At 45.3% G+C, this 19,534-nt stretch overlaps 2 protein-coding genes across 2 annotated transcripts in view; both read left to right on the top strand.

Moving 5' to 3' along the window:
* Positions 1-19,534, top strand: part of LOC311203671 (uncharacterized protein) — a gene marked incomplete at its 5' end in the record, with an annotated part of 62,402 nt that overhangs the window by 41,464 nt on the left and 1,404 nt on the right.
* On the top strand, positions 1,799-18,817 carry LOC311203232 (uncharacterized protein; the record flags this gene model as incomplete). The annotated part of the gene is made up of 10 exons (XM_084277887.1): positions 1,799-2,013; positions 3,485-3,659; positions 4,475-4,595; positions 6,218-6,381; positions 7,645-7,708; positions 13,169-13,219; positions 14,288-14,415; positions 15,713-15,836; positions 18,439-18,645; positions 18,807-18,817. The coding sequence occupies 10 exons, from the start codon at positions 1,799-1,801 to the stop codon at positions 18,815-18,817; spliced, it is 1,260 nt and encodes a 419-aa protein (XP_084134013.1).

Genomic DNA, 19,534 nt, shown 5'->3' with positions numbered 1-19,534 from the left:
ATTCCACTACTCTGTGGCCAAGAAGTCCACCTACTTCTACTTCCCCCCAAGTCCTTCTTTGTGGATGAGCAAGAGATCTAGGAGGGCACCTTTCTTCGTTGGCTCCCTCAATACCTGAACAAGGAAGTTACCATCCAGTTGCTTTCGGACTCTCCTGGACCTGTTTGTATTAGCTGTGGTGGTGTTCCCAGCTAACATCTGGCCAGTTGAAACCCCCGTAAGGACACGGACAGGGGATCTAGAGGTGGCTCTTAGTCCCTTGAAGAATAACTCATCAATGTTGTTGTTGTTCTGGCTGGGCAGTCCACAGTAGACTCCCACCCCTGACTCTGACACTCTTTTCCCGCTAGCCTGGTTTTATTCCCTTCCCCCTTCAGACCTAGTTTAAAGCCCACTCCACAAGCCCTGCCAACTGCTGGGCTAGGATCCTTGTTCCCCTTTGGGACAGGTGGACCCCATCTGCCGCCAGGAATCCCAGTGCCAAATAAACCATCCCATGATCAAAAACCCCCTGGTGTGAAAAGAGCTAATCACACGCAGAGTCGAGGTGTTCATTTCAGTTCTGGTCAGAACAGGGTGCCAGGCCTAAAACACCAGCACGTACACCCAGCACATCAAGCGTGCCTTTTTTATTACAGTCAGATGTAGCCGATCGGTGGTGTGAAACTTCCTTACCCGCCTTTCATTCACCGTCACCATAAAGACGTGTTTTTCCTCATGGTTCAGAGACTTGGTGAGGCCTTGTAATTAGCACCCGCATGATTCACAAAGCGGGGTACAACTCGGCATTAAAATCAGTACAGGGGAGTTAAGGAGACGTCGTTTCTTGATGCTATTGCAAGGCTAGATTTGTGTTATATGCACTTACAAAAGGGGCAGAATACTTTGCAGGGTCCTCTTCTTCTAAATTCTTGGTCCATGAAGAGATGCCATCCTGGTTACTGTAATCTCAGAAGGTACCGTGAAGGGTACGTGAAGTGTCATGTACTTTGCACTCTGAACCCTTAACTTTTCCTACATCGGTAACAATTTCTACGTGATCGGAGTTAACTTGGGAGAATCGACTTTAAATTCCCGTTTTGCCTAAAACCTTTTGGCTGAGACAACACTGTCCTCACCAGGAAGACAGTGTTTCAGAAGGTCATGAAGATGATGTTTAAAAAGTAAGTGGAGTTGCAGTGCTGGAATTCCAGATGGTCATTGGGAGACAATCCATTCACAGCTGATTTGTGTAACTTCACTGGGAAACATTTGTAGGGGGTTATTAGCTCTATTATTACGCTGCACCTTTGAAGTAATGGGGATTTTATTGCTCCCCTCAGGGCAGAGTTGCAAATACCTCGACACTTGGATACCAGTAAGGGATTGAGGCCAGTACTGCGGAGGCATGATATGAACACATATACCCCTTTGACCTCAGTCAGAAGGCTCTTGTGACTTCTATTACATTTTGCCGTGCCTTGTGTCAAACATAGTGTGTTTGGAAAACACAGTTAGAAAAGGTTCTCATCAGAGACTGCTGAGCGTGATTGCCAGAGGACTGCCAGGCCCTGAGCATCTACAGGGGCACAGAAATCTGCTGGCTGTTCACGCTATTGCTAAGTGGAGAATCCACTTTACTTCTAAAAGTTACAAATTCTGACATAAAGTACTTGAAACATGAATTTCTATAAATCACTGCTCCACTTCAGAGGCTTTTTAGAGCCGTATAGAGATTGCTCATAAACTCGATTTCCCTGGAATGTCCCAAAGCTGTATTTGATGGGAACTAACCCACTTTTTTCTTTGTTTTTCTCATATGTGCCAAGAGGAGTGTCCAGTGGGGACGTACGGGGTGCAGTGTGCTGAGCCCTGCAAGTGTATGAATGGTGGGAAATGCTACCATATTGGTGGTGCCTGTCTCTGTGAAGCAGGATACACTGGAGAGCAGTGTGAAACAAGGCTTTGTCCTGAAGGAATTTATGGTCTCAAATGTGATAAAAGATGTCCCTGGCACAGGCCCACTACCTGGAGGTAGGCTTTACACCCTTGAACCTGTTCTTCTGTAGAGAAGATAGAAATCTGAAAAGAAAGATTTCCTGATTTTTCTAGTACTTTCATGCAATCTGAAGCAGCGAAGGACTTGTGAGAGAATCTGGTATTCCCTAACTGGATCAGGAAACTCTCAGCCCAAAAGAGCTTCCCAATGACAGTGCTTGCAGCTATATGTGATCTTAATATTCATTGCTGTATTTATTTGGTTGCTTACCCGCCAAATAAATATTATGACAAAGTGGGACCTTTGTCTCTGTTTACCAGGTGGGTAGATCATTACATTGCTCACTGTGTGTAGGCAGGATAGATCATACATCCCTTGCACGTTCTGGTGTGCTGTAAGTGCAAAATAACTGAAATCAGTAGATGTGGTCAGTTGATGGCAGCTCCAGCCAATCCTCGTGCTTGTCAGCCTCTATGCTTCGTGAAGGGTTAGATATAGGTATACCTGGGAGGTTCTACTATTTTCCAGGGGTCCAGAGAGCAGCAGCAGGTAACAAGCCTCTTATGCAAAGAGTTTTTTCAGAAATGGTTCTTGTCCATTGCCTCTTTTGGTAGATATGCAAGGATTTGAGCTAGAGTGTGTATTGAACCCTGCCCTCTGTTCTCTGTGACCAGGTGAAAGTATCCATTTTTCCCTTGGTACTCAACAGTCAAGAGAAAAGAGAGAGTGAGCACTGGCTGGCTGAGACTAAGGCCACATAAACCCCGTTTCCTCAGTGGGGTACAGCAACAGCGCTGTGACCTGGTATGAGCAGATCCATACGTCCCTGCCACTTCCCATCACAGGTTGGGGGGTTTACAGAAACTTGTCATTCTGAAGATGCAGTTTGCAGGAAGAAGCAAAAAAGGCCTCTGTCTGCCTTTGTCAACATTAGCGCCTTGTTTTGTACAGGAATGTACAAAATGTAGGAATTGCAGCATTTCAGACTGGTTTTGGCATGTCTTTACTCACGTGACACCTGGTGTAAAAAGAGCACACTGTAGCTACGTACTTTTCTAGAAGGGTTTTTCCTTTTGTCTTGTAAGCTCTTTCTGGTGATCTTCCACCCCTGCTTCACATTTGTAAATAAGACTGTGGGAGGTCATTCTGCATCACCAACTAATTTGGTATAGTTAGGCTGGGATTAGGGTTTTTTCAGGACACGTTCTGGTGGCATTTCTTTTGTCTCTTGCTTTCTCTGAGGGATATGTGCATACATATATATATAGGCTCCCTTTCTTAATGTATAAATCTTACTGCCAATTAGTCTGACTTCATGAAAACCCATCAAAATCCTTCAAAAGTATTACAGCTTCCTACATCTATTTACAGGACAGTGATGTATGTCTTAAAATGCCAGTACTAGTAGTTTTATAAATACGTTCTAATTTAGATCTCAAGAACTGTTCAGTTGTAGATTGTCATTTTTAGTCCTGAATTACTTATCCTTCCATCCCCTCCTGGCAGCTGTCACCCTGTGTCTGGGAAATGCTCCTGCAAGCCTGGCTGGTCGGGGCTCTACTGCAACGAGACGTGTTCTCCAGGATTCTATGGCGAGTCATGTCAGCAGATCCGCAGCTGCCAAAATGGTGCTGACTGCAATAGTGTGACTGGAAAATGCACCTGTGCCCCCGGATTTGAGGTAAATAAGTCTCTCTTTCACAGTACATTTTCAACTCCATTGGCTTTAGTTGAGTGCCAAGTTCTTCATGGTGCCCGAGTGTCCTTTCTCCACCACAGGAAAAGAAAGGTAACGGTATTTAGGTACATAAATAATACTGGGCATTTTATAAGATTCTGAGGCAAATCTGGGATTGGTTCTCAGCACTGAAGTGAAGGCATTTCAGGAAAGAAAAGATAGTGACTTTGTAAGACAGTGATAAGTAGGAGGATGTGCTTGTGAGGTGTAAATAAAGGGAGGAATGATGGTTTCAATCATTATCTTGCTGCAGAAGCTCCTGATGTTCCATTCAGAGAAAATCTAGAGCAAGACACTTGTTTTTGCGGTTCAGGATGGATTATTCTGCAGCTTTTACATGCATTTGCGGTTACCTGTGCTTTGGATATTTACAGGGTGACTGTTGTAGGAACAACAACTGTGAAAACTTCAGTCAAATTAATTCCTAAAAATACTGTAGACATCCACGTTCCATGAACCTGCTGTCTTACCGAGATTTGGTTTCGTGAAGGGCTTCCTTATTACTTAAGATACTGTCCATTGATCTAACCAAGTGGTGTTTGCTGTGTGACCTGAGCTCTCCCAACAACTAACAGGAAAGTAATGCTTACTGTGGACTTAAAGAGCATGAAGGAGTCCCTCGCCATGAAATTTCAGATACCTTAGTGACAGCCTGGAACAGGCATGTTCTCTGGCTTTTGTAGCACCTGAGTCAGTCTACAGAATGTACTGGTTCTATTGTCTGAATAGTTTTTAGACTCTGTTTTTGTGTCATTCAGGGTGCTGCTTGTGGTACTGCCTGTCTTCTGGGGACGTATGGAATAAACTGTTCATCTGTATGCAACTGCAAAAACGAAGCCATCTGTTCACCAGTAGATGTTTCTTGTGCCTGCAAAGCAGGTAAGCATCCCTTCAGATTAATTTCCTTTTTCCCTAATCATAAAATGAATTTGAGTTTTGGAAGTAGAGAAGAAGAAAGAAACTTAATAAAAAGCAGACCACGCTGAAGGCCATATCACCAGCTGATTTATGCATCTGCTGCTCTGGGAGGTGAAAACTAGGAAACCATCTGCCCCAAGAAGAGTGCACATGCCTCATGTTTGTGTTCTCAGTGGGCTGGAGGCTGCTGCGGCTTAGTGAATTACTGGTGTTTACCCTGAGGTGTGCCACCACTTCTCTCTTGGTGGCAGTGCTGTCATCTGCTGGATGTACCACAGGCATGCCTGCCATGTGTCTGACAGCAGCCTGCCTAGTCGAAATGCATAGGCGGGTTTCCCTCAGCCTGGGTGTGCATGACCTTTGGCTGCAACCCTTGCCCCTCTCAGCCACACAGAGGCACCGATTTCTTCCTGCCATTTTAGCACTGATGTTAGTATCTACTGGCAATTTATTCTATTTGAATGCTCTTTTCCTCACCAGCTCTCTGAGAAAACCTTGCCTAAGACCCTTCCAAGCCTTTGCGCGCTGTTCCCTGCTTCTGTGAGAAACTTTCTAGGTCTCCCAGTATTCGTGTGACTAGACTGACGCTCCTTGACCTCCCTGCCTGGCTCTCACCTCCCAGCAGTAATTCTGATGGACATTGTACCCCCTCAGAAACTGCACGTCCCTGCCCACCTCTGTCAGGGACTGATTTTTGCCTGAAATGACCCCTAAATGTGAAGTTCTCTATCCAGGGCACGAGGCGGCTTCGTTTCAATCCATGTGTTTTGCACAGTCTATTGATTAGGCTCAGTGCAGAATTACTTTTCCCTTGGCTTGCTGTAAACAAGGTACAAAATTAGAACCTTGGCTTGTGTCACTGCTGATGGTCACGTCAGACTGTCTCCTGCCGTTTCTATTGTATCAGATGGTCACATTTTTAAAAATCTATTTCCATTTCTCTGCCTCCAGCGTGCAGTCTGCAAATCATTGCTACCCAGCATAATCAGCAGTGAAGGGTGCATTTTAGAACCATTTCCCATTACAGTCTTTTTTGCATCTGGAGGGAAGTACAGCAATGATCTAGAAGGTCTTCCATGTATCCTTGGAGAAATGCAACTTAGGCACTGCTGCTATGTTTCCTTCTGTTTTGTGTCTAGGATTTTAGTTTCTAAACTGTATTGCAGAACTCCATCTGTTCAGTACTGGCGGAAGAGTGATGAAAGCAGCAGCTTGAATGTAGGGAATACAGTCCTTGCTTTTTCAACCCATGCCTTAAACCTTCAGTATCCTCTGGTGGTTGGTAGTGTAATTTCAAGGTGTCTGTGTTTTCCTTGCCAATCTGCCCTGAATTGCTATTGCACGGTGGCACCCATCTGCAAATGTGTGCTGTGCAGAGATGTCAGGAGGTGCCCTTCACCACCCTTGTTCCAACGTGGACGAGTCCTCGTCTGAAACTGCTGCTACTAGCTTGTAGCTAGTGGTACCCTGGGATTGCACATCTCCGAAAGATGCTGCCTGATAGGCAGAGTGAAACACGTCCTCAGAGAGGAATGGGGGAAAACTTGGATTAATTTGTCACTTGAAATTCTTCTTTTTGGCAGGTTGGCATGGTGTAGATTGCTCAATAAATTGTCCCAGAAGTACCTGGGGGCTTGGCTGTAACTTAACTTGCCAGTGCCTTAACGGAGGGGCTTGGAAAGCTCTGGATGGAACCTGTACCTGTGCTCCAGGCTGGAGAGGAGAAAAATGTGAATTCCCTTGCCAGGTAGTTTCATAATTTCACCAGATTTTGCACTGAATTTTGTCGGGGGGATAAGTCTCCAAGGAGGACTGCTCCTGGTAGCCCATACACAACTGGGTTGAAGATTGGTGACACATGACGACAAATCTTTGGGAAGAACTCTGCAGTGCAACACACTGAAGTGCAGAAAACACACAGTTAAGATGCACAGATGAAAAACTCTTCCTGCTTTCATGCTTTAAAGTCGAGCCTCAGACTTTTCTCCAGCTCCTTTAGAATTTGTTGAAAAACACAGACCCAAATTTTTCCCCGTTGGCATCAAATGCTCTCCAGAGTGCTTCTGTTAAAGCAGAAAAAACTATGAGAGGAAAGAATGTGCCAGAAATAGATACTTAACATCAAACAACATAATTTTAGTTAAATTATCTTCTATCTCTGGTACAATATGAACGGAGAAGTTGCCTTCATTCTTAGTCAGCTGTGAGAAGGCACTCCGAAGAGTGCAGTGACAGACAGGTCTTTGCCTTCCTTTTAGGGCTCTGATGCCGTCACGCTGACATTGAGAACTGCAAAGTTAGAATTCATTGCACTGACATGACATTGCTGCATCAGGTCTGCTGCATCAGTTCTGCTGCACATTGGAATTTGTGCTTGGGGAGAGCAATCAAAATACCTAATTTCAAAGTTTTTTAAAATGGTAAAAGTCAAACCTGATTTGTTTTATTCCATAACTGTTTTTTATTACATTTTGTAGTCAAAACATGAACTCTTTCTCTGAAAAACTGGCTCCATCTTTTCCAGTGATAGAGTTTGGTTTTCTAGGAAATTCTTAGAAGCTCCAGTTTTTAACTAAACTCTCTGCTCTATAGGAGGACTGTGTGGGGCTGGAAGGAGACAGGGGCCAGTTCTGTGGCTGTTTTGTTCCATCCGTGATTCACAGGTATGGAAATGTTGTTGAGTGTGGGATCCACAGGCAAACTGGGAGTAGGAGAGTAGACGGGTCAATCTGAAACCTTGCGCGCCTTCACAGAACCATTCCTCAGGAAGTGGTGAAGAGCTGTAAATATGCAGGGCTGTGCTGGCAGCTCTGGTACGTAAAGCCTTGCGTGCAGGAACCCAGAAAGCTTGGCTCTGGCAGCCAAAAAGAGGATCAGTTGTGCAGAAGCTGTGCTTCCACTTAGGTTTTTCAAACTTGAGAACTCAAGTGTCTCTGCACATATTTTGTTCTGCATGAAAATTGTTGCACTTTTCTGCAAGGTTTCTCTGGCATTTTCCTTGTGGTTTTAGGAAGTATTTGTATTTGGTTATCCATTAGAATTTGTGTTTGACGCTGTTGTCTATGAAGAGCAAGGTAATTTGAAAACATGATGAAACTCTGCAGAAAGGCATGCTATCACAAACCTTTTATCTCCAGGAAGGGATTTGAGTTCTCACCTAAATGTCTATGTAAGTGTTGGGAAAACTCTTCCAGCTTCTGTAAGATGGAGTTGACGCTCTAAGTTTGCCCCTCTCAGAGGGTTCTGGAGTTTTGTGTCTCCGTGCGATACTGTAGCGTTGCAAGCTTCAGCTTTCCTGTTTGTATTCAAGGGTCAGTAGTCTCTGTGGACTCTCTCCACAGGAGTCCTCACAGAAAGAGAGAGAGGCTGCCACAGCCAGCACTCACCTAACTGAGCCCAGAGTGTTCTTGGCCTTATTGTCGTCCCAAAAGCCGCAGTGTGACCTCCCCTCAGTCACTCAGATACCGCTGGGAAATGGCAAGGCTGCAAAAATAATAAAAGTAATTGGAGTGAATGATGAGAAAATAGTAGTATTGTCATTGTGCCATTGATGACTAGTTTGTGAGACACTAGGGCAGACAAATCTCCAGAGACCAAAAGTATGGTAACGAATGAAGCCAGGTTAAAGTAGGTAGATTCTATGATTTGAAAGTCCGTAGTAAAAGTGTAGCATCTTTTTGTAACAGGTTCTAAAAATGAGCTGGCCGGTGTGATAGAACTATCCTGGGTGGAGATGACGACTTCAGGCGTAGCACAGACCTTGACTGCGTGACCTCAGGTATTGGAAAGGAGACACTGCTTTTGGCTTCAGTGCAATCTTCATCTTTGGAAAAGAAAAAGATTTTGCTGGAAAGAGACTTTGTGCTTGATTCTAGAAAAAATGGAATATCTGTCCCGGGATGATGTCATCACAACAGCGTGTGTAACGGACTAGTTTCAACACGTTGGTGATGTCTAGACACACATGACATAAAGAGCATAGTTTGCTTTCTGCTCAGTGTCTGGAAATATCCTCCTCCCACACTTCACACGTCAGAGCAATACTCCTGAGCAATACTTTCATAACAGGGCCTCAAATCGCTGCTCTATAAAGTTACATTGCAGAGAGAGCATTAGAAGGTAGGATTAAGAAAGGTGGTGTGGAACATATGTATATGCATAATGAGTAAAGTAGCAGGCAAAGGGTTTGTCACAATAGAGGAAGTAACTAAGTGCGACAAAGTATGTTAGAGTAGCTTAGCTACCTCATAATCTAATTTATCAGGAAAAAAATACCGGAAGGGATTAGAGCAGCCTTTCGCGTAAGAATTAAGTGAATTCCTATTTCTGGTCTCAGGTTCTCTAAAAGTTAGGTGATGTGTAGCTGGCTGTATCATGTCATGAGTACTTAAAGGATCACTGGAAAACATTGGTAAGTTTTTCTCAGTGAAGTAATGGCTATTTGTTTTCCAAGTTAGGAAACAGGTAAGAAGTCAAGGTCTAAGATGACCATACTCCTCTACAGATAAAACTATCCAGTCTATCTTTTTAAATTACTTTTCTTCAAATATGCCTTAGGAGTTGTTTTTGTTGGAGAGGACATACTATGTATAGCCAAATGTGTATAACATAAAAACTAGAGATGCATTTCACCTGCAACCCAAGTCAGCATGGCCTGACAAGTAACAGAATGTCAGTTAAGTCATTAAGAGCTGGGATATAGTGAACCTTAGAGGAAGACGAGCAAATCTCCATTTGTGAGTGTAAAGCCTTGAACTGCACGAATAATGAGGATGCCATTGCAAGCCTTGTGTATTTAGAAAGCAGCGCTAATTCAGAGTCAGGAATTGCTCTGAAGAGTAGTTCACGGCTGTATAGAAAGTGTAGGAAGGAATGACGGTTTGTTCTTTCTGATTCCAGTCTGTTCCCCTGGGATTTATGGACACCACTGCAGCCAGACATGCCCCCGGTGTGTACACAGCAGTGGTCCCTGCCACCATATTACTGGCTTATGTGACTGCTTACCTGGGTTTACAAGAGCCCTCTGTAACGAAGGTACAAGTTGTAGTAAAGACTCTCTGGGACAGAGAGACCAGGCACTTCAGCAATTTTCCTTCCGTCGCTTGGAAGCCATAAAACCAACAGCAGTTGCTGTTGTAGTGCTTGCAGCGTATAAATTAGGAATCTTAAGCAGGTTTAAATTGTTTGAACATTTGATCCTACAGTATGAAACCCACTGTATTGTTATTTGTATTATTTGCATAATGAGCATGTATAAAGGGCTTCCCAGAATTTCTAATGCCTTACTGAACATTATACTAAGCGGTACCTGTCTTGATCCTAGTATCAAGATTCCTCTTGAAATAAAGAAAAGGTAATCCCATTCTGATTACTAAGGAGTTCTAATTGTGTTTTGTTCCAGTATGTCCCAGTGGCAGATTTGGCAAGAACTGCATTGGAATATGCACGTGCATCAGTAACGGAACGTGCAATCCTATTGATAAATCCTGTCAGTGTTACCCTGGCTGGATTGGTAGTGACTGCTCTCAACGTAAGTATGGAATGTTCCCCTTTCTTTTAACAACAATCAATCCGGGTTTGGCTATTTACATTATCTAGTATTTAGTAAAAAACCCACTGTCCAAGTCAGAAATGAGGACTGTGTGGTATAGGAGGAAGAAATCCGAAAGTTTTCTTCTTCAGTTTATCAGCACTATCAGCAACATAATTGCACTCTGGCTTTTCTAAGACGTGGGATGGAGCATATGAGAGAAGAGACCGATTTTCAGTCTTTCACTGCCCAAGAAGAGTTGTAGAGGATCTGCAGAGAGCTTCTGGCTGCTTCTTGCAGAAGCCACCCCTGCTTCCCCCCTTCGCCACCAGAACCTTGCCACATAAAAGCACAACGCAGATACCCGTTTTTACTGCCATTCTACCTCACTTGGGGAGTATTGCCTTGGTATGCTAACCCAGTGAAGACTTTGTTACTGACTCAGAGTGCTAGGCCCTAATTTCATTATGTTTCATAGGAGTTCTTTTATTAAATAATTCAGCATTCTCCAGATGCCTTGTCAGGTCTATGAAAATACTGATAATAGGAGAGAAATACCTGAGGCAGAATTCTCACGAGATATAGATCCAATTCCATGAAGTACCAAAATCCACACGGTCCGAAACACTGTATTCCAAAGTTTCAGTCAACCCATTTCTGTGAATAAAAGAAGCCACACCAGAGCCTGATACGTCAACATTCCAAAGAGACTGTGCTGATTTCCAGGGAGGTGCATTTCCGAATACCATCCCGCATTGGTTTCACGTCACTTATGGTAACTCATTTATGGCTTGGCTAGTCCAGGTTAACTAGCTCTGTACCAGTGCAATGTAGCAGCTGGTGACTTTGGAAAAAAACCCTCTGCTGTCTAAATTCTGTGAAGTGATTGGCATGCACAACTAAGTATCATAGCAAGATAAATCTTGAGCCGATTCCTGTGGAAGCCAGTAGCAAGAAAGGTGTCTGGTTTTATGGTAAAATAAGTAGGTATTTTGGAGAGTAGAAGAATAGGGATTTAGGAGGAGGAGAGACTTACTCACAAATCAATAACAAGAAAATGGTGCCAGCAATATGAATGGAAACATCTATTTAGACTGTGCTCATGGGCTGTAACAGAGCAAGTTTCTTTGCTTTGTGTACAGGCCTTTTGTTCACATGGAAGATAATGATTCCATTAATTTCTTCTGGAACCAGTAACCTTCTTAAAACTTTTAACCTTTCATCTGTATGGGGTTTACATTCCCTCATAGCTGACCACTATTTTCAAACAAAAACAATAACAAAAAGAATCAAAAGGCACAACTGAAGCGAAAACAAGAAAAACCAAACTTAGTACTTTTTTTTTTGTCACTACAATGTAGTATATTTCTTAATGAAGTGAAATTTGGGCAAAACCACCACTTTGCAAAAATGCAGCCCACACATAGATGAGTCCTTATGCGTTTAAAGGATTCAGGAATTTTTATTGCTCTCAGACAGGTCTCTGGACAACCAAATCAGTGCACAGCAACAAACAGTTAACAGTCTTTTTAAACTTACACAGAATTAAAGCTAAGGCTTCTATATCTGACCTGTTTCTTCTCTCCTTGAAACACACATGCAATACCTTTCCACAAAAGCATTTTAAAATTACCCATCTCTTTTTGGTAAAGAAACAAATAAAAACTTCAGGATGTGACCCCTAATCAGGAGAAAGGGGCTGTTCTTAGAGTACCCTCTGCATTCAGAGATATTTTATCATGAAGAAAACTATCCTTGCCTGTCTCTGAGCAGTAATTAACATTTTGGACCCACTTCACCGTTCTAATGGCAGTACATAGTATCAGATTCATTCACTGTGACATTTTCAAAGCAGTCAGTGAAATTCTTTCTCATGACATGTTGAACTTGTTGTGAGAAATCTCCAGCTTTATAGATAATTACTTGTTTTTTAGACATGCTATATTCATCAATGCAACCACAGCAGCAAGAGTTCACTTGATAAAGGTACAGTCCTGATCATATGCATATCTAGAGTAAAAGAAGTCCTTAGTTAGAAAAGACCCAACCTGTGGCTATTTGCTCAGAATGGAGTAGCCCAAGTCCTAGGGGTCTGCCACTGGTGACACATTGCCATCTGCTGGCCATCTGCTGGCCGTGGACAGACAGAGCTTGGGGCTAGGAACGAATGGTAGCGTCCGTGGTGCTGCAGATCTGTAATCCCAACACAGTTAAGAAGCTCTGACTGATTCGAGTTCCTTTTTTCTCTCACACTTGGTGCAGAATTCCCTCAGGGTACATACGGGTATGGATGCCGGCAGATTTGTGACTGTCTGAACAACTCAACGTGTGACCACATCCCGGGAACATGTTACTGCAGCCCAGGCTGGAAGGGGGCCAGATGTGATCAAGGTAAAGCCTCCATGCAATCAAATTCTCTTAATTGTTTGATAGGAAATTTGGATTAGCCTATTACATTCCATCTCTGTATCACTCACTAAATTAGTCTGATAAAGCTCGTAGGTTTAAATAGTCCATCCTGTTAAGTGATGTATATTCTGTGGATTTTGTAAGTATTCCATGCCTCAGTAAGAGTTCACTGGAGCAAAGCAATCAGTGTAGTTGTGTGAAATACAGAGTCCTTCCTAGAATGTTCTGAGTTGGCAGGGACCCAGAACGATCATAGGGTCCAACTCCTGGCTCCACACAGGACCAGCCAAGTCAGAGCATGGGACCGAGCGCATCGTCCAGCTGCTTCTTGAACTCAGTCAAGCTGGGTGCTGTGACCACTTCCCTGGGGAGTCTGGAACAGGACAGGACAGCCTTTACAGCGCTGTCCTCTCCAAAAAGGCAGAATTGCTGATGGAGCGAGTGCTTGACCTGCTTTGTGCTTTTGCTTAGAAAATGTTGTTACTTTCTCAAGTCCATGAAAACACCTTTTTCTAGGAAGAACATGAATGTTTCTCCTTAAGGCCAGGAATGTCTTCACATCGGTTTCAAACATCATTCAACAATATGCCTGCAGTGACCTACACCCCTGCTCTGAGGGCCATCAATGCAGATTACACCATTCCAGGTAAGTGACATTTAGAAGGTGGGGGTTTTTCTCCATCTCTTCACTTTGCGCTTTTTTAGCTGAGCTCTGAAGGGTTCTCACATGCCCCTAACAGTGCCCATTTCACCTTTTGGGATGAGCAAGGGTTGCTGTGAGCAGGAGCATACGTGGTTTTGAAAAGGATGTCTACAGTTCTGCCATGGGAGGCTTCCTGGAAGGAGAGGCAGGGGAGGGCTTCCACCTGTGGGAAGAGGCAGCCTGAGACACTGCTGTCAGTTGCCTTTCACGGGGGGGAGAGACCACCCTGGTAGCCGTGCCGGTGAACTGGCACAGGGGACCAGTGGGGTGTGATGGCAGATGTACGTGCTTACCTTTCAGCTGTCAGAGACAGTTCAGCCCAGTTCAGAGGAAGCATGGACTTTTCTATTCCTCTGTGGCTACTTAAAAACAGGATTGGAAACGGGCAAAATACAGTTTCTACTGAGAATTTAGTTCCGTGCCAACAGCTGGACTGCACAAGGCGGCTCCTGTAGCTGTGGCCAGTCAGGATTTCACAGGAGCTGTGGCAAGATCTCCTGGAGAGGCAGGGAGCAGAGAGGCTCGAGTCTGAAACAAGTGAAGGCAAAGAGCAAACCCGGGAGTGACTCAACGGGTACGTGAAACTTCAGGCACTGCTGTCTTCTGCACGCAGCTGTTAAGGCAGGCAGCAGGTGAAGAAGGTGGCAGAAAGAGTTTTCAGAGCCAAGAAAGAGCTGTCAGCAAAGGTGGGGGTGCTCTTGAGGCACTAGAGAGTGTTGCTATGAACTTGGTGGTTAAAATTCTCTGTAATTGGGACAGTGACTGCAGAGGCAAAAGAGAGCAAGGAACCTCAGGAGAGAAGTAAGTTAGCAAGTAACATGCTCTTGCTTCAAGTGACCTGTCAGTTCCTGCTCTGTGTCCCTAAATCCGTCAAATGAATGGCAATTTCCTAGGTAGATATTTTCCAGAAACTCTCCATTAGGTTTTGGAATGAGTGCAGAGCTGTAAAAAACATCTCCTCAGAAAGAAATGCCATGTTATTGATAGTTGTTGATTTTCTTTTCTTTTCAGAAGCCATCCCTCACAGTACCGGTGGAAATTCCAACAGTCACTATTTCTCTAACCCCAGTTATCATACTCTGACTCAGTGCGCTACCCCACCTCATGTCAACAACATGGACAGACTGACCCTGGCAAAGGTAGAGCATCAAAATCTCAGTGCTCCTCTGTCAATTAGCTTCTAGTTTATTTCATTTGGTTCCATCATGTTTCAGGTTTGGTTTCTTTTTGTGGTGGGTTGACCCTGGCTGGAGGCCAGGTGCCCAGCAAAGCCGCTCTATAACTCCCCTCCACAGCTGGACAGGGGAGAGAAGATATAACCAAAAGCTTATGAGTTGAGATAAGAGCAGGGAGAGATCATTCTGCAGATAACATCATGGGCAAAACAGCCGCAATGCGGAATAAAATGCATCTAATTTCTTACCAAATCAAAAGAGACTGGGATAATGAAGTATAAAACCAAATGTTCAAACACCTCCCCTCACCTCTCCCTTCTTCCTGGCCTCAACTTCATTCACAAATTCTCTGCCACCTGCCCCCGAGCGGCACAGGAGGGGGCAGAATAGGGACTGTGGCCAGTTAATCACACGTTGTCTTTGCTGCTCCTTCCTGTTCGGGCAGAGGACTCCTCACATGCTTCCCCTGCTCCAGTGTGGGGTCTTTCCCACATCAGACAATCCTCCATGAACTTCTCCAACATGAATCCTTACCATGGGGGCTACAGCTCTTCACCAACTGCCCCGGCGTGGCTTCCGTGGGGCTCAGACCTCCAGGAGAAGACTGCTCCAGCCTGCTTCCCCACAGAGCCACAGGCTGCCCCAGGGAAACCTGCTGTGGCATGGCCTCCTCTGTCCACGGGCTGCAGGTCCTGCCAGGAGCTTGCTCTAATGCAGGTTTCCCATGGGGTCACTGCCTCCTTCAGGTGTGTCCACCCGCTCCAGCATGGAGCTGCAGCTGGGATCTCTACTCGGCATCATCTTCCTCCTGGGCTGCAGCAGGACTGCCTGCTTCACCATGGTCTTCTCCATGGGCTGCTCGGGAATCTCCCCTCTGGTGCCTGGAGCGCTTCCTCCCCCTCCTTCTTCCCTGGCCTTGGTGTCTGCAGAGTTTCTTCATCTTCTCACTCCCTTCTCTGGCAGCAAGAAGTGTCTATCTGTGGGGTTTTTTCCTTCTGAAACATCCTATCACAGAGGTGCTGCCACCATCGCTGATGGGCTCATCGCCGGCCAGCGGTGGGTCCATCCTTGAGCCGTTGGGTATTTACTCTGTTGGATGTAGGGGAAGCTTCTAGGAGCTTCTTGCAGAAGCCACTCCTGGCCCCCCACCGCTACCAAAACCTGGCCACGCAAACCCAAACCACTTTGCCTGATTAGCACCTGGAAATCCTATAACTTCCCATCAGTTTCAGTTTCTGTTATCTGTCTTCCTTTGAATTAGGCCAAAACCAATCAGCTGTTTGTGAACCTTAAAAACGTGGAACCTGGAAAACGAGGAACTGTCATGGACTACGCGGGAACATTGCCTGCAGACTGGAAACATGGTGGCTACCTCAAGGAGCTTGGTAAGAAGGAAGAAGGAGGAGGAGGAGAGGGTGAATGGGATTCACTGTGTTTGGGATAGAGAGGGAAGCAGGGAATTTTTCCTGGTTCTCCGCTCAGGGTAATGCCAAGGTGGTCTGGCTGTGCGTGAGGTTCAGGGTTATGGGTTCGACCTTTCTTCAAGGAGACAAAAAAGTGACTCCTTGTGAGGAGCGGTGAATCCACCTGATGCCCAGTGCAGACATGATATGCAAAACTCTCATCATATTGTCATACAACTATTTTCATACTAACTACTTTCATAAATCAATGGGTGTTGTAAATAAGGATCTGCTTTGGCAAAATTACTTTGATTAAATAGGTGTGGGGTTGGGTGAATCCTTTTCTTTAATCCCCACCACACAGAATCAATGCTTTTTGAAGTAGTTTCTCATCATCTGGGCTGCTGCAGATGTAAATTGTAGCAGCATCTTCCCAGCTAAGCCTCCTGTCTGCTGAAACACAGCACATTGTCCCTCAAAAGAAAATTCCTGAGAAGGGGTGAGAATTTCTGTATCCTGTTGTCGCTTCATCCTTTCCCAATCTCAAGCATCCCAAAAAGGCTGGATCACACTCCTCATGTCTCTGCCCAGTGAAAGCCTTAGAAGGGACTCTGAGTGCCATTATTCTTTAGATGATTTAATTACCTTCATTTCTAGTCCTTCTCACTGTCAGGTTCTGGGGATCAGGTGCAGCATCAGAAGCAGTCTGCAGCAGGATTTTTCCCTGCCCATCCCCAGCCTTGGTCTAACAACAGCTCCGGCTGAGACGCGGGGTTTTTAAGAAAACAGTTTAACGCTCAGAGTTCAGCTTTACATTTTCTTAGAGCAGATGTACCAGCACTTGGGACTTCTGAGAGATCCCAGCTGTGGCTACCCCACTGCATGGGGAGATTCTGGAAGACTGGAGGAATGCTGATGTTATGCCTGGTTTCTAGAAGGTGCAATGGGATTGCTTGGGTAGCTCTAGGCTTGTGACCTGGGTGTCAGGCTTGGCAAAAACAGCAGGACAGCTGACATGAGACCTAGTAAATAAAGATGGAGTAGGAATAAATTTAGTTGGTTTAGGTCTTCTCAAATAACCTAATTTTGTTCTTGGAAACTGTGTATTTTGTTTAGAGAGAGACTGTCTAGAGAAAGTTCCTTTAGACTGCTGTAATGCTTGTAACAGAGTACCATGATGCAATCTTGGTTGCAGTGACCATGAAATGTTGGAGTTCTAGATCCTCAGGGAAGTAAGGAGGGTGCACAGCAAGCTCACTACCCTGGACTGCAGCAGAACATACTTCGGCCTCTTCAGGGACCTGCTCAGTAGAGTACCATGGAACGAAGCCCTGGAAGGACCAGGGGCCCAAGACAGATGGTTAGTATTCAAGGACTGCCTCCTTCAAGCTCTGGAGAGATGCAGCCCAACAAATGTGCCAGGAGGCCTGCCTGGATGAACAAGGCGCTCCTGGGCAAACTCAGACAGAGAAAGGAAGCCTACAGAGGGTAGAAGCATGGGCAGGTAGTCTAGGGGGAATAACGAGAAACTGTTCCAACAGCCAGGGACCAGGTTAAGAAAGCTAAAGTGCTGACAGAACTAAATCTGCCCTGAGACATCAAGGGCAACATCAAAAGCTTCTATAGCTCCATCAGTGACAAAATGAGGGTGAGAGGAAAAATTGGGCTTGTCTCCAGAAGGAAACAGGAGATGCAGTTACCCAGGATCTGGAGAAGGCTGAGGTACTTCATGACTTTTTGCCTCAGTCTTTTCTGGCAAGTGCTCAAGCCACAGTGCCCAAGGCACAGAAAGTGAAAGCACGTGAAGTGCAGTGTCCAGCTCTGAGCTCCCCAGTAAAAGACACTGAGCAGCTGAAGTGAGGCCAGGGGAGGGCTACAAAGGTCACTGCAGGGCTGGAGCACCTCTCCTACAAAGACAGGCTGAGAGAGTTGTGCTTGTTCCACCTGGGGAAGAGAAGGCTCTGGGGAGATTCTGTAGCAGCCTTTCACTACCTAACCGGGAGCGGGCTACCAGAAATCTGGAGAGGGGCTGTTTACAAGGGCATATAGTGAAAGGACAAAATGTAATGGCCTTAACCTGAAAGAGGTTAGATTTAGATCAGGTGTTAGGATGGAATTCTTCTCTGTTGGGGTGGTGAGGCCCCGTCACAGGCTGCCCAGAGAAGCGGTGGCTGCCCCCTCCCTGGCATTGTTCAGGGCCAGGCTGGATGGGGCTTTGGGCAACCTGGTCTAGTGGAGGGTGTCCCTGTCCACGACAGGGCGCTGGAACTAGATGTGCTTTGAGGTCCCTTCCAACCCCAACCACTCTGGGATTATCTGTATTGAATGCCAGCTACTATTCTAACCAGAATTGACAGTTCTCAGACTGCAACAGGAATTTGCTGATGACAAGACCAAGGGCCATAAACAAGAATAGCAGTAGAAGTGGATTCATTAAGGACTGTCTAACCATTTGGAAGTGCTATGACTGGTTTCCATTTAAATATTTGTTGGGGAGCGACTTGTTAGAACTCAACACCCTGTGTAGCATTGATGTCCATACTACTAGCATGCTTGAGAGAAACACGTGTTTTTCTTGTTGCAGATCTAGTGAAGAACTCCGAATATAATTTAAGTAATTGCTCGTTAAGTAGTTCTGAGAACCCCTACGCTACTATAAAAGACCCACCAGCTCTTGTCCCCAGAAGTTCAGAATGCGGCTATGTGGAAATGAAGTCCCCGGCACGCGGGGACTCCCCGTATGCTGAGATCGCTGGCTCTGCTTCAGCCAATAGGAACGTTTATGAAGTTGGTAAGTGCAAAATGTACTTCTCGATGTTGAAGGTTAAGAACAAAGAGCACAGGACTTTTTCCTTTGAGCCAGGTTAATCAAAACACATTAAAAATCAGCTAAAAAAGCGATACGTTCAGGTTCTGGTTTCTGCTCCACCCATCTCACAACGTCTTTTCCAGGGAAGTGGTAGAGTTCACAAGGACAGAGCTTTAAATACCTTCAGCTCTGATCTCTAACCTAGAGAGAGCGCTCAATTTCCCTGGTTTGAAGGCCTGTCTTTAAACAACAGCGTAAGCTAAGCATTTGATCGCACTCTATTTTAGGCTGTTGTGGTGGTTGCACCTTGACTGGAGGCCGGGTTCCTAGCAAAGACACTCTTCTCACTCCCCTTTTCAGCTGGGGGAGAAAATACCTCTTGAGAGGCTTAGGAGTGGAGATAAGGACAGGGAGAGATCATTCCGCAATCAGCGTCACAGGCAGAACAGACTCAACAGGGAATTGAAAAAACCCATCTTACCACACTCACATGCACAGAAACCAGGGTAGAATAATGAGAAGTGCAACCAAATCCTAAAAGGCCTGTCCCTGCCTCTCCCTTCTTCAAAGACTCAACTTTATTCATTATTTCTCTCCCTTCCTCCTCGCTGAGGTGTCACAGGGGGGTGGCGGAATGGGGGTTTCCATCAGTTCCTCATAAGTAATCTTCCTTCTTAGCGGGAAAGGGGGGGGTGGGCATTCCTTACACTCTTCCCCTCCTCCAGCATGGGGTCCTCCACAAACTTCTTCAACATCAGTCTTTTCCCACGGGGCTCCATCTCTTCACCAGCTGTCCCAGTGTGGGTCACTGCTATGGAGTACAGTCATAAAATCATAGAATGTCTCTGAGTCTCTCAGGCCCACACTGCTC

The sequence above is a fragment of the Gallinula chloropus genome, assembly GCF_964237585.1.
Source record: "Gallinula chloropus genome assembly, chromosome: Z".
In the NCBI taxonomy this organism is placed as follows: domain Eukaryota; kingdom Metazoa; phylum Chordata; class Aves; order Gruiformes; family Rallidae; genus Gallinula; species Gallinula chloropus.
This window is presented reverse-complemented; position numbering and strand designations above follow the sequence as displayed.